The sequence below is a fragment of the Cebus imitator genome, unplaced genomic scaffold (assembly GCF_001604975.1).
Source record: "Cebus imitator isolate Cc_AM_T3 unplaced genomic scaffold, Cebus_imitator-1.0 Scaffold41, whole genome shotgun sequence".
Taxonomy (NCBI): Eukaryota; Metazoa; Chordata; class Mammalia; order Primates; family Cebidae; genus Cebus; species Cebus imitator.
The window spans coordinates 2,612,374-2,638,931 of NW_016107356.1; the positions used below are offsets into that span (position 1 = coordinate 2,612,374).

A 26,558-nucleotide genomic window follows, 5' to 3' on the forward strand; every position below is an offset into this window, starting at 1 on the left:
CACCCCCTGGTCCTCACTCCCTCCCCCTGCTCACACCCTCACACCCCCTGGTCCTCACTCCCTCCCCCTGCTCACACCCTCACACCACCCAGCCCTCACATCCTCACCTAGGACGCTGAGAGTGGCGCCATAGGCCCCAAGAAGCACTGCAAAGTGGCTGCTCTCACAGACAGAGGGGCACATCTCCACCACTGTCAACATCAGGTCCACCAGCACTTCTGCAAGAAAACAACCCTGAACCACACGGCATGCTGGGGTGGACACACTGAACAGCAGTAGAGAGCCTTCCAGGGAACATTTAAATGCTTGAAATCTCCTCCTCTGAGTAATAACTGGTGTTTGGACTCACTGAATCCCTTCCCCACTTATTTCTGTTGTTGTTATTGTCTTTCTTTTTTTTGAGATGGGGTCATGCTATGTTGCCCAGGCTGGTCTTGAACGCCTTAGCTCAAGAGATCCTCCTTGGCATCTCAAAGTGCTGGGATTATAGGCATGAGCCGCTGCGCTCAGCCCCCACCTTTTCAATGAAGACATCTCCACAATCACCTTTCTTCCTAGGCCCTACAAGGCTGAATATCAATCCCTGCTCATTCCCCCTCCCAAATGTTAAGCCAATACAGATTTTTAATCCAGGCATGTTCTCCCCATGATTGTGCTACCAAAACCTCTACTCTGTCTACTCTTGCCTGAATTAAAGGGTGGAACCCTTTTTAGTTTTTCTACTACCCATACCAGCGATTACAGTCTGACCCTGTGGTGACTGCTAATACTCCGGGGTGTTAATTTTGTCTGTCTAAACAGAGCGTGGCTTCAGGAGGGCAGGAACCCTCAGATTACCTTCTCTGACATCTGAGCTGTGAGCACTAAAGTGAGCATTTACTCAATTAGGGATGGAGCCTACACTTGGGCTTTTGAAGTGTTTTGGCACTAAAGTGTCAACAGGCAAGTTCTAACCATTTCCCCTTGAAAAAAGTTTCAATCTTCCCGAGTAGAAATTTCATGCAGCTAATCAATTTCTCTCAGGTCAGACATCCCCACTTTTTTCCCACACCGAACTGCCCCTTGATCCCAGATTTTAACCTGAGCCCATGATACAGCACTAAGATCTCAAACACAACTCCTGTAAGCCAGTTAAGGCCTTGGAAGCAGGTTTGTATTTGCTGTTTGACCACAAGTCAGCAGAGACATTTCTTGACCCTGGATTTGACAGAATTAAAACATTCCGAGACTGTCTTGGTGATGCTTCCTTAGTTCCGAGAGCCCAAGGGAGATGAGCTTCAGTGCAGCTGGTGTAAAGAAATCAGGAGATGAAATCTGGATCTGGAATGAAAGGGTTGGGGTGAGAGGGTCACCTTTTACTTTGCTGTCTGGGCTCTCCTCTCCATCAGACTTCAGTAGAGTTGGCAGAAACAGTGAGTGCTGCATGAGCATCATGTGGACCACCGGAAGCTGGATGAGCTTCATGTGCACAGAGCTTTCTGGGCCGTACAGGAGCCGTATGGCAGCGAGGAGCGTCTTTAAAAATGTGTGGTCCTGGTACCGAAATCTAGGACACGAGAGTCAAAGGGAAAAGAGCTTTGCTAAAGGGGAAAAATTTATTTTACAGGAAACAATAAAAATTCTTTTTCTCAGCATTTGTTTGTTTACTTTTGAGATGGAGTCTCATTCATTCTATCGCCCAGGCTGGAGTGCAGTGGCACCATCTCAGCTCACTGCAGTCCTCGCCTCCCCGGTTCAAGTGATTCTCCTGCCTCAGCCTCCTGAATAGCTGGGATTACAGGCAGGCACCACCATGCCTGGCTAATTTTTGTATTTTTTGGTAGAGACAGGGTTTCCCCATGTTGGCCAGACTGGGCTTGAATTCCTGACCTCAGGTGATCCGCCCACTTCGGCCTCCTAAAGAGCAGGGATTACCGGTGTGAGCCACCGTTGAGAATTTTACAGCGAATATCCTACACCCATCATCTAGGCTCTGCCACTGATGTGGCTCTATCACAGTCCTGTCTGTCCACTGACACAGGGAGCCCTTCTGAAAACAAGGGACGGATGCAGTGCATTTATTTTTTTTATGACTCAAACACCAGGACTGGCTAAACTGGAATACAGTCAGAAGACCGAATATTCTACAGCAGTAAAAATGACTTAGATCCACAAGTATCAACATGGGTAAATTAGATACATCTCAGCTAACAAAAGCATGTATAAAGAATGATATATTGGCCGGGCGCGGTGGCTCAAGCCTGTAATCCCAGCACTTTGGGAGGCCAAGGCGGGTGGATCACGAGGTCAAGAGATCGAGACCATCCTGGTCAACATGGTGAAACCCCGTCTCTACTAAAAATACAAAAAATTAGCTGGGCATGGTGGTGCGTGCCTGTAATCCCAGCTACTCAGGAGGCCTAGGCAGGAGAATTGCCTGAACCCAGGAGGCGGAGGTTGCGGTGAGCCGAGATCACGCCATTGCACTCCAGCCTGGGTAACAAGAGCGAAACTCCGTCCCCCCCGCCAAAAAAAAAAGATATATTAATGTAAAATGTTAAACACTCTACATAATATTGTTTAACAACACTCAGTGTATGAAATACAAAATAACATACTGACAAGACAAACAGAACCTCAGAAGCCTGTTGACCTTTGGTTAGAGAAGGATGAGAAACAGGACAAGCACAGAACACTACCAGCATTTATTAAATGTGGGGGCTACTGTTATTCTCCGCACATTTCTGTATTTCTTAAATAGTCCTTTAAAAAAAAAAAAAAAGACTGCTTCTCTCATCATCAAAAGCACTCTGTGTGTCAAGAGGCAAATCATCTAACTTCTCCAACGTCTATCTCTAAAAACGAGGTGACATCTGCTCTACCATGTGGATTATGGTTATAACAAGCTATAAAAGAGGCTGTGCATGATGAACAACATTCACACCTTAACTAAAGGGCACCAAGAAAATAAAATCAACTTACTTGAGTCCCATCTTCACAAATTTCTGCCAATCACCAGGATCAACTTCATTAAGTGCATGCTATGAATAAAATAAGAAATACACATGAAACATCTCAATCTACAAAATACTAAAAGGCCCCAGCTGCAGAGCCTCCAGGAAGGAAACTGCCTCCGTGGGCCTGATTCTTCCTCCGTAAAACCCAGGATCAAAGGGTTGAAAAGAGGAGAGCCGATGTCCCCTCCTGCTCCAACGCTTGTGATTCTACCCAGAAGCTCCTCTGTTCCGGCCTCTTTGGCAATTCGTTTTTTTTTTTTTTTTAAATATAGGCATATAAATTTATTAATGTACATGGGAAAAATCACTGAGCAATTACTTCTGCTTGCACAATTCTCAACAAGCATGTGATAGCTCAAACTTACAGGAGCAGAGAGCAGAGCCAAGATTCATCTTAAAACAAAAACTAAAATGCAGAATATGGAATTACACTTAAGAGTCATTCAATAAATACAAAACACAGTCATCCAAACAATCCACAAAAGCACGCAGGTTTTGGGTTTTTTTTTTAATTTAAAAATTGTTTGCTTATTTCTGCTAGTAGCACTGACATTTTATCAGCAGAATTATGTTTATCAAATTGTCAAAGGAAATTTCCTTGAGTAGTCCCGTTATTTTTTTCCTTTGCCTACCATTTCAAACAGCACTAACAGATTTGTAATTATCCTTTTATTAAACAGTCAATGAAAACCACTAGTGTGACACCTTCACCCAGCCCCCAGGACACGGGGTTGGATGACATGAAGAGGTCTGTGCTCCAGAGAGACCAGCTAAAGGCTGTGTGTGTGCAGGCTGCTGCCTCCCGCCAGGCTAGCTGTGCAGTGGAGGCCACAGTTCTACAAGTCACAAGGAGATCCAAGGAGCAGCTGGACCCATCATCAGCTGAGGCACATCTCACACTCACCACATTTTTTTTTTAAGAGATTGAGTCCTGCTATGTTGCTAAGCCTGGAGTGCAATGGCTATTCATAGGCACAATTCACTCCTGATCAGCATAGGAGTTTGGACCTGCTGTTTCCAACCTGGGCCAGTTCACCCCTCCTTAGGCAACCTGGTAGTCTCCTGCTCCAGGAGGTCGCCACACTGATGCCAAACTTGGTGAAGAAACCCGACAAACATAGTGCACTATAGCTCAGAACCTCTGGGCTCAAGCAATCCTCCTGCCTCAGCCTCCTGAGAAACTGGAACTACAGGCGTGTGTCACCATGCCTGGCTCATCACATTTTCAAATACATGTTCTCTTTGCTCCAGCACTTCCTGCAGCTAGACATAACTGGTCAAGTTTGCAGAAATGGACCGTGCAAAGATGTTCATCACAGCATTCGTTATCATAACAAAAAACCAGAAAACCATTCACAGGTCCAGCATCATACAACTGTGAAATATGTTATGGTACATCTGCCAATCTACCACTGACCACTAACAAAGTCATGACAGGTCCACAGTCACTGGGTGGTAACGAAAAAATCTCTAAATATGGTATTATGCTAAAAACAAACAAAAGACCAGGCTATACATAGCATGCATAATGTTCCATTAATATATAAAATTACACATAATTTTATCACACACACAGATATATAAAAAGATCTCTAGAGGGAAATTCACCAAACATAATGAGATGGATTCTGGGTAGAGTTTTTTTTAATTTTCTTCTCTATTTTTTGCAGTGTTAATACTTGCAATGGGTATGTCTTTCAGCCTTATGATCACAAAACCCTGTAATCCTAAATTTTATGGGTGGTAGAGGAGGGTGGACATCATACAGTGGAATCCAACTCAGCAACTAAAACTAAGAAACTACTCATTCCCACCAGATGGATAATATGGAAAGCATCACTGAACTGAAAGAAGTGAATCGCACCACAGTGCACACACTGTATGATTATACTGCACAGTTCCAAGTCTACAAAGGTCTTGAAGAGGCAAAACAACCTCAGGGTGACAGAAATCAAAAGAGTAGTTGCTTTGGAGGGAAGGGGATTCTGGGAAGATGCGCAAGAAACTTTCTGGGGTGATGAAAATCTCCTTGGATAGGAATGTGGGGTACACAGATATATGAAATACACATATTTCTGTACGTTTCAAAATATATAAACTCACCTCAAAAGAAAAGGCAGGGAAGGAGGGAGGCAACCCTCTAAAAGAGCCCAGTCTGTCACTCCATCATCAAGCTACCCACTGGGTGGAGGGGAACAATGGCCAAATATTTCTAAATTTTGTGAAAACTATAAACCCACAGACCACGCAGCTCACTGAACTCAAAGTACAAGAAACTTGAATAAAACTACCCTGAACTGCATCATTATCAAACTGCTTTAAAAAATAAAAAAAAAAAAAAAAAAAATCCTAAAATCAGTCAGAGAAAAAAAGACATAACACACAGAGGAACAAAGGTAAGAAAGGCAGGTTTCTTACTGGAAGCAAAGCAGGCCAGAAGACAGAAAAGCAACAAGTTTGAAATACTTAAAGGAGGAAAAAACTATCAACCTAGAATTTTCTACCCAGTGAAATTCTTCTCAACTTGTTCTATGAGGCCACCATTACCTAATCCTTAAGACCAAAGACATTACAGGAAAATAAAATTACAAACATCCCTCATGCAAACAGATGCAAAAATTCTTAACAAAAAATCAAACAATATATAAAAATAATACATTAGAATCAAGCAGGCTTATCCCAGGAATGCAAGGTTGGTTTAACATTCAAATATTTGTTAATATAATTCATCTTATTAGTAGACTAATCAAAAAACAAGACATTATATAACATCTCTAGATGCAAAAAAAATTTGACAAAATCCAACATCCATTCCTGATAAAAGATGGTTCATCAATTCTGGGCTTACCCGGCATCTGCCACTCTGCCCCAGACATAGCCCCTCTCATTTCCTACAGGACCATATTCATTGCACCTGGCTTGAAATGCGTCTAAGAGTCCAGCATACTCTTTCCCACAGAAATTTAATCTAGATCTCTAAGAAAAGACACCTACCAACAACTCATTTAATCTAAGCAGCATTTGCTTCTCCTGATCTTGAGTACTGTCATCAACTTGCTGGCCACCACTGAAAGACACGATCAGCCACTTCACACAGGACTCCAAAAGGGTCCTTCTCCAGGCACACAGCTCTTCTGCCGACCCTTCCAGAGCTGATGAAATGGAGTCGGCCACGATCCACCTGCTGCAGGAGAACAGGCTTAAATCCTCTGACTTTACATACAATCCAGTGCTACAAAGAGGCATATAGGATAGATGCTGAGTTCTGCTCCCCACACTACCCACTCACAGGAACCACATGCTTCCCTGGACTCTTATTCAAATGCCAAAGATATACTGGAATTTTTACAAGGGAAATACTATTAGTACAGCAGGAAAAGGATATGTATTTCCGGATTTTGTCTAAATCAGGATTTTCTCAACCTCAGTGCTACTGACATTTTGAGACAGATAATTCTACCCTTTACAAGCCAGAAGCAACACCCTCTCATCCTAGTTGTGACAATAAAGGATGTCAGACATTGTCCATCATCCCCTGGGAGAGAATCACGCCCAGCTGAGATCCATGGCTCTCAGGAAACCTGACCTAGCCATCCACTTGTGGAGATGTACAAGCTCCAGGCAGGATGGCTGGAAGAAGAGTTCTCATAGGAACTGCCTGATCACAGACAGGGCACAACAGCAATGCAGCAGTTTTTCACTGACTTACTCCATGAATTTAAAAAAGAGAAAAGTGAAGCTGAGAGAAGAACATCCTGGAACCAACCCAAGCCTTCATACCTCTTGTGACTGTTTGGGGTGTGCAGCAAGCTGGGCAGGCGGTCCATGAGGACACTGAGATCCTTGGCTCGAGCAAACGGGACCAGCTGTGCCAGGGTCTCCTGGTATGGCCCAGATGCTGGGGGACTGTCAGTGCTGAGAAGCCTGTTCTGTAGCTGCCTCCACAGGGTCTTCCTCAAGACAGGAATGACAGCAGAGGACACTAGGGCACAGACACAAAGAAGTCATCACACGTAATGGTGGGCTGGAGCCAGCTTGGACCAGCTCATAGGAACTGGCTGCTGTATTTTAGCTATCCTGTGACTTTGGCGATGCCACACTGGTGGCTTGAAACTGGCCATGGCAGGAGTACTGACACCTTGAAAACTGGCACACCTGTCTCCTTCAACGGTCCTCCCCATCTCATCGGTCAACACTCTTGACGGATACTCTTCAACAGGGGGCCCCAGCTACAGCCCCTATTTCTAAGCTCACGATAAGGCCATAAGTGCAAAGGTTCTCGATTTATATGGGATTCATTCTTCAAAGCCATGGAATAGAGAGCATAGCTGCTATGGTCTGGGTGTTTGGCCCCTCCAAATCTCATGTAGAAATGTGATCCCCAGTGTTGGAGGTGGGGTCTAATGGGAGGTGTCTGGGTCATGGAGGCAGGTCCCTCAAGAATGGCTTGGTGGCGTTCCTGCAGTAGAGTGAGTGAGTTCTGGCTCACTCTATTAGTTCCCTAAGAGCCAGGTGTTAAAATGCCTGCTACCTCCTATGCCTCTTGCTTCCCCTCTGGCCATGTGATCTCTGCAGAGCTGGCTCCACTTTGTCTTCCACCATGAGTGGAAGCAGCCTGAGGCCCTCACAGGAAGCAGATGCTAGCTCCATGGTTCCTGTACAGCCTGTAGAGGCATGGGCCAAACAAGCTTCTTTTCCTTATGAATTACTCAGCCCCAGGTATTCCTTTATGCAATGTCAAATGGACTACGTGCCCAAGGAGAAGTATGTCAAGCACCACTGACTAGAAAACTCCTGGCTGCAGGGCGCTGTCTCACTTTTTAAAACCTCTGTCATCATTGCTACGAAGTTACACACAACAGAGGCAAAGCAGTGAGTAAAAATCATTCATGCATTCAACAAAATGGAATTATATAAAATTTGGGGTAATTAAAAAGTGCCTCAGCTCTGAATCCCAGTGTCTGGCAACAGAAGAGACAGTGAAGCCCAAGCTGCCTTGACTCAACTTCAGTTCACCAACATCTCCCCAGAGGGCAGGGAACCCAGGAGGGACATGGGATGGATTCACACCGAAGAACTCCTTCAACAGAACAGGACAGCCTTAAATAACCCCAGCTACTGCACCCCACCCCTTCGCTGCATGTGGGGCAACTCAGACCTGATGGGCACGAGGGGCTGCACCTCAAGCCACACGGTAGGAAGACTAGAGGGAGACAGGGCATTGGGGAGAATTACTCCATCTTTCTCCACCTTGAGAGTTGTCTCAGACACTGGAAACTAACCCACATCCCAGAACCTGAAGTTCTAGGGTTTAAAAACGGCCATGCAGTTCACCTTCTTAGCCGGTGCAACTGAAGACTCGCAGCTGCCCAAAGCTAGCCTTTCTCTTACCTCCTGCTGGGCGTGTGAAGTGGCCCTGCTTCCTGCACTGGAGGTACACGTGGATGAGGGGGAGGAAGTCATCCAGGTCCCCCTGGAGGCCGAGCCCTGGGCCAGCCCGCAGGCACCACTGCTCGAACCACAGCACATGGGTGCAGCTCTGCTGGAGAAGCAGGGTGGCAATGCTGAGGGCTGCCTGTGTGCGCCGGGCCAGGCAGTAGTCAAGCAGATCAGCCCTGACTGCGGGGGCCAGCACGGGGATTCTCTGCAGAGTGTGGAGGAGCACAGAGTCCAGCTCGTCCACCGCCAGTGTGGGCAGCAGAGCCCCTAGGCCTCTCACGTACTCAGAGGACCACAGGAGCTCACCACTCTGCAGCTGATCCTGGGGGCTGCAGGTCAGCAGTTGCACCAGGGTCTTCCCAAGAGCATTCAGGTGTCTTTCTTTCCTGGGGGATTTCGTGGGTTGCTGGGTCACCAGGTGGGCCTCAGGCAGGCTCAGCAGGGCCAGGGTCACCTCACGGAGCTGGGCACTCCCCATGTACAGATGTAGCTCCTGCAGGGCCTCCAGCTGCAGCGGGGTCTTCAGTGGTGATGTGGCCGGGCCTGCCCTCCTGCTCCGAAGTTCCTTCAGCACACTCTGGGTGATGGCCTCCGAGTACCTGGCCAGGAGCCCCAGCTGCCCAATGTTCCGGAGGATCGGGGCACTCGCCACCAGCAGCTGAAGGACTCCTGCACTGAAGTGGGTGGCCAGAAGCTTCACGAGGACAGGGCTGAGAGTGTGCGGCGGGAGGGCCTGCTGCTCCAGGGCCAGGAACCAGCCCTCCAGGGTGGGATGCCTGAGGACGGCCATAAGCACCTCCTCCAGTGTCTGAAAGGCAGTGATGAGGCAAAGATGTCACACAAGGCACAGGGCTAAGAGAGGGGCAGCAGCTGCCACACACAAGTATTCACTGTTGTTAGCGGAACAGAGAGCAGAAGGCCCCTTTCCTAACCCATTCCATCCTCAAGCACACATTTCATGCCCCTCTCAGGGGTGCCCATGGCATCCCAGCCAAGCCCAGCCACAGCTGTCATCCCATTGTACCATACCCATCTGATGGCACTCCACCTGACCCGGAAGGACTGGACTGTGACCTGGCTGGTGCCCCACCCACACCCGCCTGTGCATGTCTGAAGGACCCAGCCTGGGTGAATTTCCAGCATGGGAAAAGTGCTCTCTATGGTCACTTGGTGTGGGGGGCGGCCCGTGCAGAAACACTACCACGTGCATAAGATCAGTCGGCTGCTGGCTTCTCCTCAGCGGCCTTGCCCTCCTAAAAAAATCCGGTTGAGGGACAAGGGTGTCTACTTATAGCTGGGGTGGGGTGATGTCAGTTTAGATGAGACCATGTGTCCAGGGAAAGTGGGTTGGCATGAAGCCACTGTGTGTCTGCGACCCTGAATTAAAAGCAATCCTGTCTCCACGGTCAGCAGGAGCCAGGCCTCGAGTGACTCCACAAAACCCCCAAACTAGTTCTGACCTGGCCAACTGAGTAAACGTTGAACAGAACGCAGCTAAGCACCACCCTTGCTGGATTAGAGAATAACTTCGTTCAGTCGTTCCTCACAGCCCTGCTGAGCCAATTCTTCGCCGATGACATTCCATTGGCGAAGGAAGGAATTTTCTTTCCTTATTTATTCTTAAGGGAAAGAAAGAGGAGCCTATCACAGTCTCCACTCAAGCTCTGCCAGTTAAAAACAGCAAAGCACGATTACATATTAAGAATGCTTTGCCCCATGGTGACTGGCTAGTAGGTGGTCCCACCCAAGCAAATACCTCCCAGAAAGGCAACTCGGAGCTCAAAGGAAGAAAGTGTGTATTTCAATTAGATTGTGAAACAAGAAACAGGTCTGCCCACTGAACCCAGTAAAACAGGTTACATGGCAAACTGTGAAAGAAATAGTCATCCTGGCCCCAATTAAACAGCCTGCTCCCCAAGACTCCTAACAGGAGAGAAAGGCCGCTGCTTCTCAGAGCGGTCTATTTCCTGTGTATTTACGGGGGAAAGCAGCGCCCGCTGCCCATCTTCCACTCAACGTGGGCTGCAGCTACTCAGTTTCTCAGCAGCCTCACCTCGTGCAGCGTGAGAGAAAGCTGTCTGCAGGGAGAAGCTGTCTGCACAGAGAAGCAACTGGAAAGAGAAATGCCCAAATTAAACCGCACACTGGGTGGAGCTAGAAGTTTTTATGATCTCTACTGGAGTTTCTGCATTTCCCTGTTTTTCCACAATGGATGCATGTTTGTTTTGATTCAGAAGTGGAGAGAAAGCCACTATCCATGACGCTGAGAAAAGGCTAATAGGCGACCTGTGGAGGAGGACGGTGATACCTGGTCATTGGCCAACTCCAGCGAGGCCACAGACTCCATGTCCAGGAAGAGGTCAGCTTCGGCCCGGGCGGCCTCGCATCTCTGCTGGTTCTGGGCATCCAGTTGCTCGCAGTGGACAACCAGGCGCCTGAGGAGATCCAGGAAGAGCTGCAGGAGGGGCAGGCCCGCGCTTCTGCCCAGCTGTGAGAACGAGAGCACGAGCCTCAGCAGGGAGGAGAAGGGCTCACAGCCACCAAGCAGTGGCTTCCAGGGCCCAGGTATTCAGAGCAAGAGACTCGGGAGGCAGGCTGAGATGGCAGCTCCTCACAGAGGGTGTGAGACACTGTCAACGCAATGCCATTTCTCAAATAAGAGATGTGTCTTCCTAAGCTTTACTGAAACACAAAGTTGTTTTGATTAAACTGAAAGGGACAGGCCCACCTCAAAACGTAAACAAAAAGCCTCCAACCACATCAGGGGCAGAAATTCAAGAGCCAGCTACTGAACTAATAAACTTAAGAAAGAGGGAGGGCTGGGCCGGATGCAGTGGCTCACACCTGCAATCACAGCACTGTGGAAGGCTGAGGCAGGCAGATCGCCTTGAGTCCAGGAGTTCGAGACCAGTTCGGGCAGCATGGCGAGACCCCATCTCTACAAAATCACAAAACTTAGGTGGGCATGGTGGTGCATGCCCATAGTCCCAGCTACTTGGGAGGTTGAGGTGGGAGGATGGCTTGAGTCCACTGAGGTCGAGGCTGCAGTGAGCCATGACACACCAGTACACTCCAGGCTTGGTGACAAAAAGGAGAAAAGAAGGCCCGGCAGTGCCGCCAACCCAGTCTACTGTAGGAAGGACCCTGTCTTGACCAGAGCTGCCCTGAAAACAAAGTCTGGCTGCACCTGGCTCCCATCTGCAGCTGCCGAGGGACATGCAGTCTGCAGCTGAGGTCCAGGCAGAACAGCACTAAACTGCCTCTGCAGTGGGCTCCGGGGAGCAAGAGTGTGCTGAGCTGGGGGCCTGGCTCAGAGAAGGCCGAGCTCTGGTGGCAGGGCTCTGCAGCAGGTGGAGGATGGGGCAGCGCTGACCTGGCCGAAGTTCTCCACGGTGCTCCGCAGGTAAAGCAGCACCTGCTTGGCCGCACGCAGGACCTGCTGCATGGGGAGGCGTGGCATGGTGGCCTGCAGCTGCGCCTGGATGTGCTCGTCCCGGAGTGCCTGGCTCTCATAGGCTGTCTGCAGCAGGGCTGTGAAGGAGGAGGCCGAGGGAAGGGCAGGGGGTGGGGGGCTGCCCCGTGGCTGCAGCAGCTGAGGGAGACAGTGAAAGGCCGGGGAAGAGAAGGACATGTCACCACAGATGAAAACAGTCGTAGGCAAGGGTAACACAAAACAAAGGGACGTTTCACAGAGAAGCACAGGCTGGGCTAGGACTAACAAATATGGGCCCATGGGGCATCCTACTTCAGTAAAGTAAGTTCCAATGCCATGTCATGCATACTTTCCTAGAGCGTGCCCGCTGGCCGCATGTGAAGGCCCTAATCACAGGCAGGAACCACGTGCAACAGAGGCAGGATGCAAATCACAAGAATCACTAGCAAGGGGGCAACCCGCCCACAGAGGAGCCCGCTCTGCAAGTGGCCTGCCTTCGGAAGCCCTTCCTGGGAGCCGCGGGTCAAATATCTTGTTAGGACAGAAGATGGGCAGAACACAGGGAAATTTCAGGAGCCCTTCTGCCTCAGAGTGAAGTTATTCATTTCTTCTAACGTAACTACCAAGCTGCCTTCTTTATTTATTCCATGTGGCTTATGTTGCTATAACTCCATTTGACTTCTGTAGGCTAATAACACCCAAGGCTGTAACATGCCCTGAAACTTGGTGGTTGTCGGAGTGCTCCCCAGGCCTGCAGCAGCATCAGGGGAATATGTGAGAAACGCAAATTCTCGGGCTCCACCCAGATCTGCAGGGTCAGACACTGTGTGGCTGGAACCCAGTAGTCCAGTTTGAATGGAACCTCTGGGAAATTCCAGCACACCCTAAAGGATGAGAACCACTGCTGAGTCTTACTCCACAGAAGGACACACTCACTCTGAGCAACATGAGGGATACAACGGAAGTCTGAACACCCCCACATAAGCTGATGTCTGGCTACCACTGTGGCATACATGGGGAGGAAGGTGGCAACAGCTTTATGGGTGAGGGCTCTGGAGCCAAACTGCCTGGGCCAAATCCTGAATCCACCACTGACTGGTGTTGGAACTGCTCTGTGCCTCAGTTTCCCTGTGTAGTAAAGATGGCGGACCAACTTTTAGAGTTGCAGTGAGGATTAAACCGCCCAAAATACATGTAGTACATTTAATAAAGGACCTGGCATGCCTCCAAAACACACACAGAAAGCATGCAATCATTGTTGGCTATTGCTACCAATATCACAAGACAAGCAGGGCCTAGGCTGTCCGCTTTTTCGAATGCAGCTAAAATGAAATGAACACACAAAAACACATCCCATGAAGTTCATTTCTTGCCCCACACACCACTGTAAAGACTCTGCATTGGAGCCAGAATCCCGTTACAAGAAAATCCAGTTTGTTCCTTTCCTTCCCCAGCTTTAGCAGAAGAGACACTGATGGAGCCCTTGAGGGGCCAGGTGTGACAGCTTAGCAGTCTGTCTAGGGCCATGCTAAGGTCCGCGGAGGAGAGCCAGGAGACAAGCACGCACAGACAACAAGGTAAGGAAAAAAGGAAAAGGCAGCGCTCTCGCCCCAGGCTGAGAGAGGGATTAACCAATTATCATTATCAGGCAGCCAGTGGGAAATTTAACTTGGCTGCGTCACTGAGTCTTACGTGTTCAGCTATGTCAGCTGAGCACCAGGGATACCACTTAGCTTCATCTCTCATGCAGGGGACTTCAGGGTAAGAAATTTCACCCTGCTGTATGGCTATCCAGCTGCACAGCTGTGGCCCAGCCAGCTGTGACCTGGGAAGAACCCTGCACAAAAGCAGTAACCACGGCTGTGGCTGCAGCTCACCCAGGCCTCTCGAGCTTGCTCCGGGATCCAAAGGCTGTAGTATCTGTTAAACCGAGAGAGCTGGTGGCAGCAAGGCACCGGGTATGGAGGCTCAAGCTTGTCATACGCCTGGAGCAGCAGACACAGAGCCAGGGGGTCCCTCTGGGTGTGGAGGAGGTCAGTCAGCACCGCTGTCAGATATGTCACAACGTTTTCTGCTGCAAAGGAATGAGATGCATGTGGGAAGAGGCTCGCTGGGCAGACTCTTCTGTGACCTACCAACACCACCTTCTCCCACATACATGCAAGACCCAGAAAAATTCACGCAACTCCACGAGGGGATGCATAACCACAGGGAAGGAGGTGCTACTGCTGGAGACTATGCTAGGATCTGTTTTATTAAACATGTAGCGCGCAGTCAGACATCCGCTTCCGAGGCCCAGGAGTGAAGACCCAGGCAAGTAAGAGGCCAGGCAAAAGCCACCTGGAACCAGGACTTGCTAAGTGCTCGCCAATCCATTTCCTCTGCCTTGGCAACAAGCCTCTCTTGTGGGTAGGCTGGGACCACATGCCTGGTTTAGTCACTTCCAGGCCATAACACCCCTTGTTTGACTGTCCACCCTCTCTTCCCTTTCCATGGTGATCTTGGAAGCCACATGTTGAGATGGCATAGCTACAAAATGGGAGCGGCCTGGATCCCCACCCAAATTCCTGGAGAACAGCTAACCAGAAGAGCCACCTGGCCTGTACTCGACCATAGGAAGGCCTAGAAATAGACCTTTATTTATTAAACCACTGACAAATCAGGGCTTATTTATTACTGCAGCAAAGCCTGAGCTCTCCTGACCAATCACACTATCATAATCTGTGAGCACTTCTTTGGGTCTAAGTGGTCTGGAAAATAAAGTATGAAGGATTCATCCTTTGCATCAACGTATCAAGAATAAATGTTGACAGAAAACATCACAGGTACAGAGGCTGTCTGTGCAGCCAGGCAAACACATTATTTCAGAGTCATGCCGAAATGACCAATTTCCCAACAGCCTAGCGAGCCCCAAGATCCCTACCCCTGTACTGCTCTGCTGGCTAGGTGGCTATCACTCTGGGGGCTCTGACCTCTTGTTGCTGTGGGTTCTCAGCAATTGACTGCAGAGCCCCCAGAATCCCACCTCCCACCATGCACAGAGCAGCCGGCCTGATGCGGCCAGCACATCCTGACTGTACACAGGTACCTGCTTCATTGCCTGTCCCCAGAAGCAACTTATTCCTGATTTCCAGAGCCGCGGGGACCACAGCACTGAATGGGAAGGTGAGCAGGATCATGTCTTCATTTAGAGAGAACCCGATTTCCTCATCCAAACCTTCACTGCCCTCCACCAGGACATCCACCATGTCGAGGACATCTGAGACAGAAAGAGGGGAATCCAGCTGATCTGACAGCCACCGAAGGGCTTCGCTGCAAATACCCACAGGGAGGCAGGAGCAGAATACATGTAAAAAGAAAAAAGTCAAAATCCTCTCAGGGGATTATTTAACATAATTTGACCCTAAACAGACAAAGACATTGCCTATGAAATCTTTAATGTCTTTGTCTGATAAAATGCAGGATATTCAGCTGAGGAGATAATAGGTTGAAGTTTTCTCATATGACACAAGAAGCCCAGGAACTTTAGCCCAGATATTCAGGCAAACAAGCCAAAATCTGGGCGGCAATGTAGTGTGAGGGTTAAAGCACAGGCCAGAGCCAGAGCAGGGTTCAAATCCTGACCTTGCTATGTAGCAGCTGTCTGAGCTTGAGCAAGTCTTTATACTAAACCTCTCTGTGCCCTAGTCATATTATCTCTACATCAAATGAGGAGAACAATAATACCCTTCTCTCCTGGGGCTGCTTACGAGATTTACATGAGATAGGATTTATAAAGAGCTGAAAACCCTACCTCGCACACAGTAAATACTACACAAATAAAACAGCAAGTGTTTCCCATTATATGAACATGTAGGAGACTTCATTTGCAGAGCAGGCTGGTCTTTGCTGCAGAGGGCCTGTGTGCACCTGGCCCACGGCATTAGTGCAGTTCTTGCTCTCTATCTCTTAACAGGTCACTGCAGCTTGGTCTTCAGACCTCTGAGCAGCGCACAACAGGTCGGAACATACCGTCAATGTGGGAGATGGGAATGCTCACGTCGTCTGCTTCTTGCTTCGTCATGGTGGCCTGCAGCGTGCTCGCTTCTTGGACAAAGTCAGATGCTTTGTCTGTGTATGAATAGGGATTCGCCACCAATGTCAATAAAATCTGGACATTAAAGAGTCAAGTGGAAAACATTCAGATGGTCACAGGTGAAATGAAAAAGCCAGAGAATGTCACTGGTCAAAATCAAGGAAAGTGATAATATGTTCAATCCTTAATCAGAATAGTTTCACTATGAAGTTGGGTCTAAACTTTCTGTTGTGGAATTTTAAAAAATATCTCCTTTTAGTACAGCACTGCTTTTAATACCGCTTTTGGTATACTCCCGTTCCCCTACACAAAAACAAATTCCCAAAAGGAAATGAAACAGCATGCTGTAACATATCCCTATTTTACAGATTCTAAAACTAAGCAGATTCTGAAGTCTCAGCCAGAATTAGGAAGTAAGCCAGGACAAGGAGCCTTTTGGCGCTGGTGCATCAAAAATGCCTTGATTATGCTAAGGAGTAGTATAATTGTCTCTGAGCAGGCTCCTTTATGTGGGGAATATGTGCTTACGCGTTCCAGAAATTGAATCACAGTCTCTTTGTTTTCTTCCACGGTGTTCTCTAAATGCTCCAGCCAGAGCTCCAGCTCCTTCCAGGTGTACTCAAACACCCCTGTGTCCCGCAGAATCTGCCAGGAAGCAGGCACCGGCGAAAAAGTCAGAAGAGAACCCACTTGCTTTCTTTTTTTTTGAGACAGGGCCTCACTCTGTCACCCGGGCTGGAGTGCATGGCATGATCTCAGCTCACTGCAACCTGTGCCTCCCAGGTTCAAGCGATTCTCCTGCCTCAGCCTCTTGAGTAGCTGGGATTATAGGCATGTGCCAACACATCGGGCTGATTTTTGTAATTTTGTAGCAGAGACAAAGTCTCACCAAGTTGAGCAGGTTGGTATCAAACTCCTAGCTTCAAGTCATCTGCCCACCCTGGCCTCCCAAAGTGCTGGGATTACAGGCATGAGCCACCACACCCAGCCTACAGAACCCACTTTCTGTGAGAGTTCAAGCAGTTTGATTGTGCTCCAGCACGACATGCCCAAGAAGCACACAGGGTGAAAGTTTCATCCCATTTTTCTCTGGAAGTTAGTCTTTCAAAATAAAATCCCTATTGCTGAGGGAAACAAGGAAAAGAAATCATTCTATTCTCTCTCAAAGACAATATAATCTGGCCAGGCACAGTGGCTCATGCCTGTAATCTCAGCACTTCAGGAAGTTGAGGTGTGAGAATCGCTTGAGCCCAGGAGCTTGAGATCAGCAGAGGCGACATAGCTGAGACTCTGTCTATACAAAAAATAGTAATTAAAAAACTAGCCAGGTTAGTGGTGGTACACACACGTGGTCCTAGCTACTCAGGAGGCTGAGGTGGGAGGATCACTTGAGCCCATAAGGTGAAGATGGCAGGGAACCGTGATTGTACCAGTGAACTCCAGCCTGAGTTAACAGGGCGAGAGCCTGTCTCAAAAAAAAAAAAAACAAACAAGACAATATAATCCCTTCCCTCGTGGCTGCGTATCTTTTATTTCCTAAATAAAAAGAAGGGAACTACTTAGGAGCCAAAGACCTCTGGATTTTCACAAAGACTCATTAAATGCATAAAACTTGACCCCTCATAGCTGCTCAATCCTCAGCCTGTATGAAATTCTCCAAGATCACGAGCCAGTCACGTCCTGTCACTTCAACATGGACCTCAAGACTCAGACCTGAGGAAGAAGCAGCCACTATTTCCAACAGAACAGAAGCCGGTATGAGGCAGGACTTGAATGTGCACAAGTGATGAAATGATTTCCTGAAATGGTCTGACAGCCAAAACTCAGGGTCTACGAGGCCTCACAGCAGAGCCCTGCAACAGCATAGGCTGGAGGAAGGCCTGACCGTGCCAATTTCACCTATTTGCAGTCAGTGACCATGAAATTTGGCTGGGGTCAGGTTCACAGCTGCATACCTGGAAGGAAATGGCAACCAAGGAGGTTAAGACTTAGACAGCCACATTCTTTAAGCGGCTCAGGAGAGGCTGTAAGTGCAGCAGGTTATCAGCACTTCAATGAAAGTGAAGGGTCAAACCTCTGTACCCTAAACATAGTGCATCCCTCAGGATGTTTGCTGCACAGCAGAAATGCGGACTAGATGTTCTACTGCTATCACAAGACCTGACAGCGCTGGAAACAGGAGTATCAGGGACAAAAAAGAGAAGGAAGTAAATTCCTGTTCTCTTCCACTTGCTTTGATGACCCATGGGCTCTGGGTGATGGATTCCGGCAAAAAGGCTGAAAGTCCTGGAGAAGGCTGGAGACTGAGAAAGAGGGAAGAGGCGCTGCCTACTAAACACCTCCCCGAGAGGCCAACGTTCAGTATTTGCTGAGCCTACAAGCTAGAAATGACCTACCCCCATTAAAAAAAAGGTTTTCCAGTTCACCAGGCTGCCTCTCAGGAATGTAGCTAAGTGTAAGACAATAAATTAAACTGCCATAAAACCTTCTACTTTAAAACTAAAAACAATCCCAACACCTCCTGAGTTCAACAACTGTTGACTAAGCACTTAACATAATGAAAGTCTACACAAAATGCTTTTCAGAGCTAGAAACTTGGAGAAAATGCTCACCTTCACGATTAGAAGCTTGGTTGAGGACTTCAGCTGTAAATGACTACTGGTCACAAACATTTTCATTAGTAAGTAAAATACTGATCGTTCACCTCCAATAATTTCTGCATCTGGGCCTTCCTAGAGTTTAAACAATATGATGTATTTTTAATATATACAATTACACGTAGTATTTGAATATATGGTTATATATTAGAAACATAACACGGGGCCAGGCATGGTGGCTCACACCTGTAATCTCAGCACTTTGGGAGGCCAAAGCGGGTGGATCACCTGAGGTCAGAAGTTCAAGACCAGCCTGGCCAATATGGCGAAATCCTGCCTCTACCAAAAATACAAAAATTAGCCAGGCATGGTGATGCATGCCTGCAGTCCCAGCTACTTGGGAGGCTGAGGCAGGAGGATCACTTGAATCCAGGAGGCAGAAGTTGCTGTGAGCCCAGATGACACCACTGCACTCCAGACTGGGCAACAGAGTGAGACTTCATCTCCAGAAACAAAAAACAAAACATAAAGGAGACATCACTTGCTGAACACACAGTAGGCTGCCAGGTCCTTACCTCATTGCATTTTAACCACAGCTTGACAGGAAGAGCAGCAGGAGTAAGCACAGGCAGCCCTGCTCTCTGGTAGCCCTGCTCCTCTGCTGGTGCCATCCCAGGGGCCCAGCTTACACTGACTCACAATACGCACCCTATGAGGTGGGTATTGTTGTTACCCTACCCTACTTTACATATGCGGAAACTGAGGCACAGAGAAGGTACCTGGCTGTTTCCTGGGAACCAAGGCAGGTGCTGTGCTGTCTGGTGGATGGTGGGGAGGGAGGGACCCCAGGGCTATCTGAGTCCATCAAAAGACATCCTCGTTACTTTCATCAGGATGCCAGTGCTGATTAACTTACCCTCCTCAAAAGGCTTTTGGGCTGTAAACACATGTCTTAACAAGTATGTGGAGCTCCAGGTCCCCAACCCAAACTCTGCCGAGCCCGCGTGTGAAGTGCTGGTTAGCTCAGGCAAAGCCAGCAGATGTGTCTTATAAGGATAAGCTGGGGCACAGGATATAAATTCATACCAGCTCTTTCACTTTCCAACTAAATTATCAAGATCCCTTGAGCCCAGTTCAGCTGGGGTGAAAACCAATCAACAGTGCCCAGCTCGTCACCTCCCTGGGATCGGTGGCAGTGACCTCACATCTCATTGCAATGGTGGCAAGCAGGGCTCTGGATGGTACCACCTGGGTCCCATCCTGGACCCATCACTGATGGACAGGACCCTGCTGAAGGTTCTGACACTCTGTGCCGAGCTGCCTCATCTTTGAGCTGCATGAACCAAGCAGCCGCATGAAGCACCCATATCCTGCCCAGCATGCTAGTCGGTTCTCAGTAAGAATGATCCTCAGCTATGCAGGGGAGCCTCAGGACGGGGACTGGAGGGAGAGGCACACAGTCCCAGAGGCACAGCATTCTTAAGTCTTCCAGGAAATGTCACATGTAAAAATGCCAACATACATTTCCATCCTATTGCTTCCATATAAGATCTAAGTCATTGAAAAATAAATCAGCACAGATTATGAGAAACGGTTGGACAATGCTTCTCCTCTTTGCACAAGTGATGCAGCATCCCGGGCTTAAGCCCAGGCTAACTATCTGTGACATCCTGAGCTTCCCTTTATGATTTAACATTATGTTCTCCAAAACATTCTAGAAGATATTTTATTAAAGACCCAGAAAAAAATGCTGGCAATGACTACCGAATTCTTCCACCAGCCTCAACCCTCTCCTGACTTGGTATCTATTCTCATCTCGTTGTTAGTTCTTCCAGGATGAGGACAAAGAAAAGGAATGCATTTTGTTTTGTTTATTATTTAAAATTGAGAAAAATGCATTATTTAAAAAATGAGAAAAATGTAAAAATGAGTTGAGATAAATGAAACTCTCTGGACCCAGCAACAATGTATTTGCAGCAAGGCTATGTTAAGTACCCTATTTTACAAAAGCAAGCGGGTTCCCAGGCCTCCTCGTCATGAATCAGGACCTCTGCTGTGGGTCTCTCTAAAATAAGAACTGTTAACCTCTTCCATCTTGCCCTGTCAGGTTCTGAACCAGTTAGCAATTCATCAGGCCAAGAAGCCCCCAGGCCCAGCAGGTTAGCTTAGGGCAGAAAACGGGGAGCTCTGCTTCCTACCTGTGCCTTTAACCACAGAAACTTGTTGGCCGGCAGCTCCAGGGCCACCTTCAGCATGTGGTGCTGCAGAATGGGAGGCACCTCCTCTCGAAGGCCCTGCTCGGAGATGATGCCTATGGGTGTAAAAGAGGCAAACTGAAAAAAGGCACATGGACGCGGGTGCCCAGCAATTGCTGCCCTGGCCAGAGGACAAGGAACCCACCAGAACTCACCATGGAGAAAGACAAAGGAGGATGCAGGGTTCCATTTCTCTGTCCTGTGCTCACCCTCACATGGCACATCTCACCCAGTGTCCCCCCCATGCCCTGGTCTGTCCAAATCTTTCAACAAAAAGCCCAAATCCCACTGGCTGAAGCCCTCCCATGCCCCACAGCCCACACTGACAATGACCCCATACAACTGGAATCACCGCACCCACCATGAGCCCTCCAGGGGTGGGCTTTCGCTAATGTTCTCCCTGGCTCCCCAGACAGCAAGCACTTTGTGGGCGGAGACTGCAGCCACCTGCACCTGAGACTGCGTACTCCTCTACCTTCCTCTTTGGGTTTTTTCCTTGCTACTTAATACTAAAAGGCCACATTCTAGTAAATTTCATATTTCCACAGCAAAGAGAACCTTTCACCTTCAGATGGTTAAAAAGTGAATTGCAGCTTTTGAAATGGAGTATTTCACTAGCTTATATAAATTCCAAGAATGAAATTTTTGCAAGTCTTCTCCCGTAGGCCCAATTATAAAGAGGATCAGACAAACTTTACTATCCAGGAAAGATGACCAGACAAGCATGTTACTTTTCCGAGTTTGAACCTGACTCAGCGGGGTCAAAGATGAAGTCATTATGTCAAAAGTGTCTCTGCATGAACAGACGTCCCTTCTGCAGGACTCTTGTTTCTGCTATACCCTCTGCACCTCTGCTCCCTTGCAAAGTGACTTTAATGTCACATGATCGGATTTGTGGGCCATCCAAGCAGGTCCCTCAGCGATTGGAAGCCGGCTGGCTTCTTCCACTGTTCTCACTGCTACCAAGTGTTGATCTGATAGGGAAGACCAGCTATTTAAAAAATACTCAGGCAAGTAAAAGTTGTCAGTCTGCCAGATGAGCACGCAGCCACCTATCCACCAGCCTGCCTGATTCCGGGTTCCAGGGCTCTGCTCTGGTTTATCGGCACTTCCTCCACCCACACTGGCAGGAACAGTGGCAGCCTGTCTATAAGCCCTTGAAACCCACCTCTCAGGAGCTTGCTGAAGTCAAAGTTGTACTGCATGACCACGTGGGGGACCACCTTCTGGTAGAGGCATATGACCTGGAGCAGAACAGCTTTCAAAAGAATGGTTTCCGCATCATCTGCACCAAAAAATAGAAAAGGAAAGAAAGAAAAAGAAAACAGCTTGAATTAGGAAACATCCTGGTTCTTCGTCCTTGAGCAGCTGAACCGGCTGTGGCACCACATTGCAGCCAACTGCATGCTGCACATCGAGGCTGCAGGCAGACCGCTCAATACCCGGATCGAAGGTACTGAAGAGGTTAATAAAGATGTCTACGCTGTTCAGAGGGTCTGGGTAAAAACCTCATGTCACTGCTGTGACCTTGCACATTCTCTGGCCACTCTATCTCCCTCTGCTTTCATGTCCTCATCCGCGCACTAGGGATACGCAGCAGGGCCTTGCAGGGCTGCCGTAAGGATGGAATACAATACAGACATAAGGTACAAAGCCCAGTGCCTGACCAGCAACAAGGATCTGAGCTCTGTCTGCACAGCAAGAGACAGCACCCCCACACTGCTGTCCCTGGAAAGGCCAGAGTACATGGCGCCTAACGCTCAAGTTTTCAGAGAGACACAGAGCTTGCATAAAGAGGGTCACATTTCTGACAGATACTAAAATTCAATCTACAGTTCCTTTCCAATTCTTCTCCCTAAGCAAAAAAAAAAAAAGACACAGACACATTCACAGCCAGAGGTGCCTTGAAATGAGAACTGCCCCAGGACCGTCTGGATGGTAGCTATCCTGGGCTGCCAGTGCCAGCTCCATCCCCTGCAAACAGCAGAGCCCCTGACGCCCTGCAAGCCTCACCGCAGGCAGCTGGGGGCCCGGCGCTCCTTTTCTTCCCTTTCTCATCATCCTGCTTGGTCTCTTGCTTTTTAAGTGACTGCCAGACCCACACAATAGTGTTCAGGTCTGGCAAAATCTGAAAGGGAAAAAGAAGCAAAAAAATGGTTGTATTCAACAACAAAGGGAGACAAATGAACTGAACATACTAACAAGATGCAAAAAACGGGGGAGGTGCGAGTCTACGGGAGTGTGTGTAAGCAGGAGACGGAAGAGTGGAGGGAAAACAGGCCCACATCTACTGCAAGCTCTGTTCTGCAGTATAATTTCTTTTATTTTTTTGAGGTGGAGTCTCACTCTGTCGCTGCAATCTCCGCCTCCCAGGTTCAAGTGATTCTCGTGGCTCAGCCTCCTGAGGAGCTGGGACTACAGGCATGCACCACCACGCCCGGCTAATTTTTTGTATTTTTAGTAGAGACAGGGTTTCAGCATGTTGGCCAAGCTGGTCCCACCCGCCTCAGCCTCCCAAAGTGCTGGGCTTACAGGAGTGAGCCACCGCACCCGGCCCTGCAGTATAATTTCTAATGTACACAGTAAGGACCTGGTGAACAGGCGAGTTCTGATCATTAAAACAAACCTTTTAAGCCTCATTCGCCTGAGCAAAAGATACAGGGAACAAAGAAACACTTTCTCAGGAGCAGCTCCAGGAAAGCTCCCCTGTGTGACTGGGGCTCTCAAAGCAGCCAGCCAGTTTACAGAAGCCTGGTCCTCAGCCATAGGAGCAGGAGGGGCTTCCTGAACCACTGCCTCCCTTCTCACTGGGCCACAGTGCAGTCTGTGTGTGCCTGCAGCCATGCGTGAGGTGTAAGGACACAGCCTACCCCTCGACAACATCACCATGGCTCCTGATTAAACATGAGGTCCCACCAGAGCCAGAACCCCCGTGAGAGAACATGTATGTCGTCTAAATTCTTACTCTGCAAAAGGACTCCTGGACCAGGCTCTGTGACATCACTGCCTATAATCACAAGCAGTAGGTCTTCTCAGCTGACCCTGAGCACCCCTGCTACCACACTGCCCACTGGCCTAACCCTGCAGCGCCAAGGACACCTCACTTTGCTTCTGCCCACTGTGCTCCCAGAATGGCCTGGTGAAGTCTGGAAGGAATGCCCAAACCTGGGCAGGAGCCTACCTTGCTCAGGGCTTCTCTGAAGAGCTGCACGAATTCTTCCATCATCACCGCTGTGTACACGCCGGATTCCTGCCACACCTCTTTATTCAAGCAGTGGTCAATAGTTTTTAATGCCCTCTTCAAAATGACAGAAATAAGGGATAAGGCCGTGTGCCTCACTGACGTGCTGTCCAACTGAGAAGAAAAAGAGTTAAATGCATCAATGTCTCTAGGATATACTGGCGGACACAGATTTGCTGAGCCATGGACTTGGCTGGCATTCGTCCCTCCTCAGGTGACTCGTAGGAGAAGCTGCATGAAACAGCTGGTCTCTCCACTGTGAGAAGAGGTGACCTGGGTACCTCACCCTCCTGACATCCGCAGTTGCCAGGAAAGTGCCCACTAACGGCAGAGTCCAGCGGTAGTTTCATTTTTGTCATCTGCTCTTTGGTAAGCCTCGAGACAACCACTCAGCTATCATGAATGTTCTCCATTAACAATAGATCTCACCAGAACCCACTACTTCACCACTATTTTTTTTTTTTTTGAGTCAGGGTCTTACTCTGTCTCCCAGGCTGGAGTGCAGTGGTGTGATCATAGCTCACCACAGCCTCAAGCTCCAGGGCTCAGGTAATCCTCCCGCCTCAGCCTCCCAAGTAGCCAGGACTACAGGCACCTACCACTCCTGGCTAATCTTTTTTTTTTTAAAGAGATGAGTCTCACTATGTTGCCCAGCCTGGCCTCAACCTCCTGGCCTCAAGCAATACTCCTGCCTCAGTCTCCCAAAGCACTGGGATTACGAGTGTGAACCACTGTGCCTAGCCATTTTTTTTTTCTTTTGTAAAGACAGGGTCTTGCTTTGTTGCCCAGGATTCTATCACTATTAAAAACATTAGTATCAGGTGGAGGGATGGCAAAAAGAATGCATCAGGTACTTTAGAATTAAAATCCACCTCCAAGCTCAGTGAGCTAGTGACCCACATCACAGGCCTGTGACACCCAGAGCCTTGACTTCCAGTAAGAATGATGGCTGGGAGAGTCACTCACTGCAGAGACCAGGTAGGGTTCAAGAACCGGCGCAACTACCAACAACAGGAGAAGGGTCCCAGCAGCATCATGTGATGGCAGCTCCCAGTCCTCAGGAGAAACGCCGACTCCCAGGGCCCAGCCCAGACCACGCACGCAGAATCTGCATTTCACACGATCCCCAGGAGAGCCCTCCGACACCGAAGTCTGAGCAGCCCTGGCTGGGATACTGCAGACTGGCAGGGAGGTAGAAACAAAGAGGTCTCCTGGTTGACTTCTAGCTCAGCAACCACAACACCCCAGAGCCCCAGCATTCCGGTCAGCTGGGGCCTCACTCGGTGTACACTGCACACTCATTCAGGACTACGGGAGCTATCTTAAGGCAAGAACGGCCCAGCCCCACAATCGCTTCAAAGGCAGGCCCCACACAAGCATGCACACCACACCCAAGGAGCTGAGAGCAGAAAGCTCAACCGACAACCTAGGGTCCTGCCTCCAAACGCTTTCTCATTTCCCGTTTCTAAAATAGGCTAAAGCTTCTCTTCCTGATTCTAAAACGTATACTATTAAAAGCTTTTTAGATAAAACCATAAGAAATGAAAGAAAAAAAAGACAAACATCCTCTAACTCCAGCCCCTAGATCCATAATTATATAAAAACACAGTCTGGGGTCTCAGAAAGGGCACCTGTGGAAGGAGGGCACAGCTGGGCTCGGTGGCCCTGGCCCTGCACAGGGGAGAGGAGGCTGTGTCCTCTGACACTCCTTCCTTGGAGCCACTCCCTGCAGGAGACAGAACACCCCTCTAGGGTCACAACCCTTTGTCTTGAAGCAACACTGTGAGAGGAGGAGACGACAGGCTTTTCTGTCCCAGACTACCAGGAGCAAGCCTGGAAGGGAGAGCAAATGCAGCCCACAGAGGAGGCACATCTGGCTGGGTGTGGCAGCTCAGACCTGTAATCCCAACACTTTGGGAGGTCGAGGTGGGAAAATTGCATGAGGCCAGGAGTTCAAAACTGGCCTGCGCAACATAGTGAGACCCTATCTCTACAAAAAATAAAAATAAGAAAATCAGCTGGGTGTGGTGGTGCACACCTGTAGTCCCCACTACTCAGGAGGCTGAGGTGGGAGGAACACTTGAGTCCAATGGCTTGAGGCTGCAACGAGCTATGATCCCACCACTGTACTCCAGCCTAGGCAACGAAGCAAGACCCTGTCTCAAAAAATAAATTTATTTTTTAAATAAGAAATAAGTGAGGTTCGTCAGACTAATCCTTTCAATCTGGTTTTCCTATAAGTCCCTTGAGAAATACAAATGCCTCCCACATTAATTAAAACAGTTGGGCAAGCTAGCTAGGTGCTGATTTTGCATATGATGATTTGACAAACACAAGACTTTTCTGCCTACTCCCACACAGGCTTCCTCTCTACCCCTCACACCATCACCCATGCTCAGCGCAAACCACAGAGGGGTATGAGAACATGGTGAGTCTCACCACATGGTCTCAGGAGTCCACCCGCTTTACAGTGACTGTGCTCACCACTACAGGGCCAACCCCTGCCTGTGCAGCCGACCACT

The 26,558-nt window shown here is 48.7% G+C and overlaps 1 protein-coding gene across 3 annotated transcripts in view; it reads right to left on the minus strand.

The window, feature by feature from the left end:
- The window catches only part of URB1 (URB1 ribosome biogenesis homolog), a 75,001-nt gene that overhangs the window by 23,857 nt on the left and 24,586 nt on the right, over window positions 1-26,558 (minus strand). Inside the window, exons 11-27 of one of the 3 annotated variants that reach the window (XM_017526092.2) lie at window positions 23,977-24,150; window positions 22,809-22,923; window positions 21,964-22,080; window positions 20,739-20,851; window positions 18,556-18,675; window positions 16,472-16,588; window positions 15,880-16,018; window positions 14,957-15,127; window positions 13,746-13,939; window positions 11,809-12,027; window positions 10,744-10,923; window positions 8,388-9,243; window positions 6,777-6,978; window positions 5,991-6,180; window positions 2,962-3,020; window positions 1,353-1,546; window positions 108-218 (exon numbers count right to left, since the gene is read on the minus strand). In XM_017526092.2, coding sequence (XP_017381581.1) covers window positions 108-218; window positions 1,353-1,546; window positions 2,962-3,020; window positions 5,991-6,180; window positions 6,777-6,978; window positions 8,388-9,243; window positions 10,744-10,923; window positions 11,809-12,027; window positions 13,746-13,939; window positions 14,957-15,127; window positions 15,880-16,018; window positions 16,472-16,588; window positions 18,556-18,675; window positions 20,739-20,851; window positions 21,964-22,080; window positions 22,809-22,923; window positions 23,977-24,150 — 3,271 coding nt within the window. Of the gene's footprint in view, window positions 1-107; window positions 219-1,352; window positions 1,547-2,961; window positions 3,021-5,990; window positions 6,181-6,776; window positions 6,979-8,387; window positions 9,244-10,743; window positions 10,924-11,808; window positions 12,028-13,745; window positions 13,943-14,956; window positions 15,128-15,879; window positions 16,019-16,471; window positions 16,589-18,555; window positions 18,676-20,738; window positions 20,852-21,963; window positions 22,081-22,808; window positions 22,924-23,976; window positions 24,151-26,558 lie in introns of all 3 variants that reach the window. The other 2 variants (XM_017526090.2, XM_017526091.2) reach the window with 2 other exon arrangements.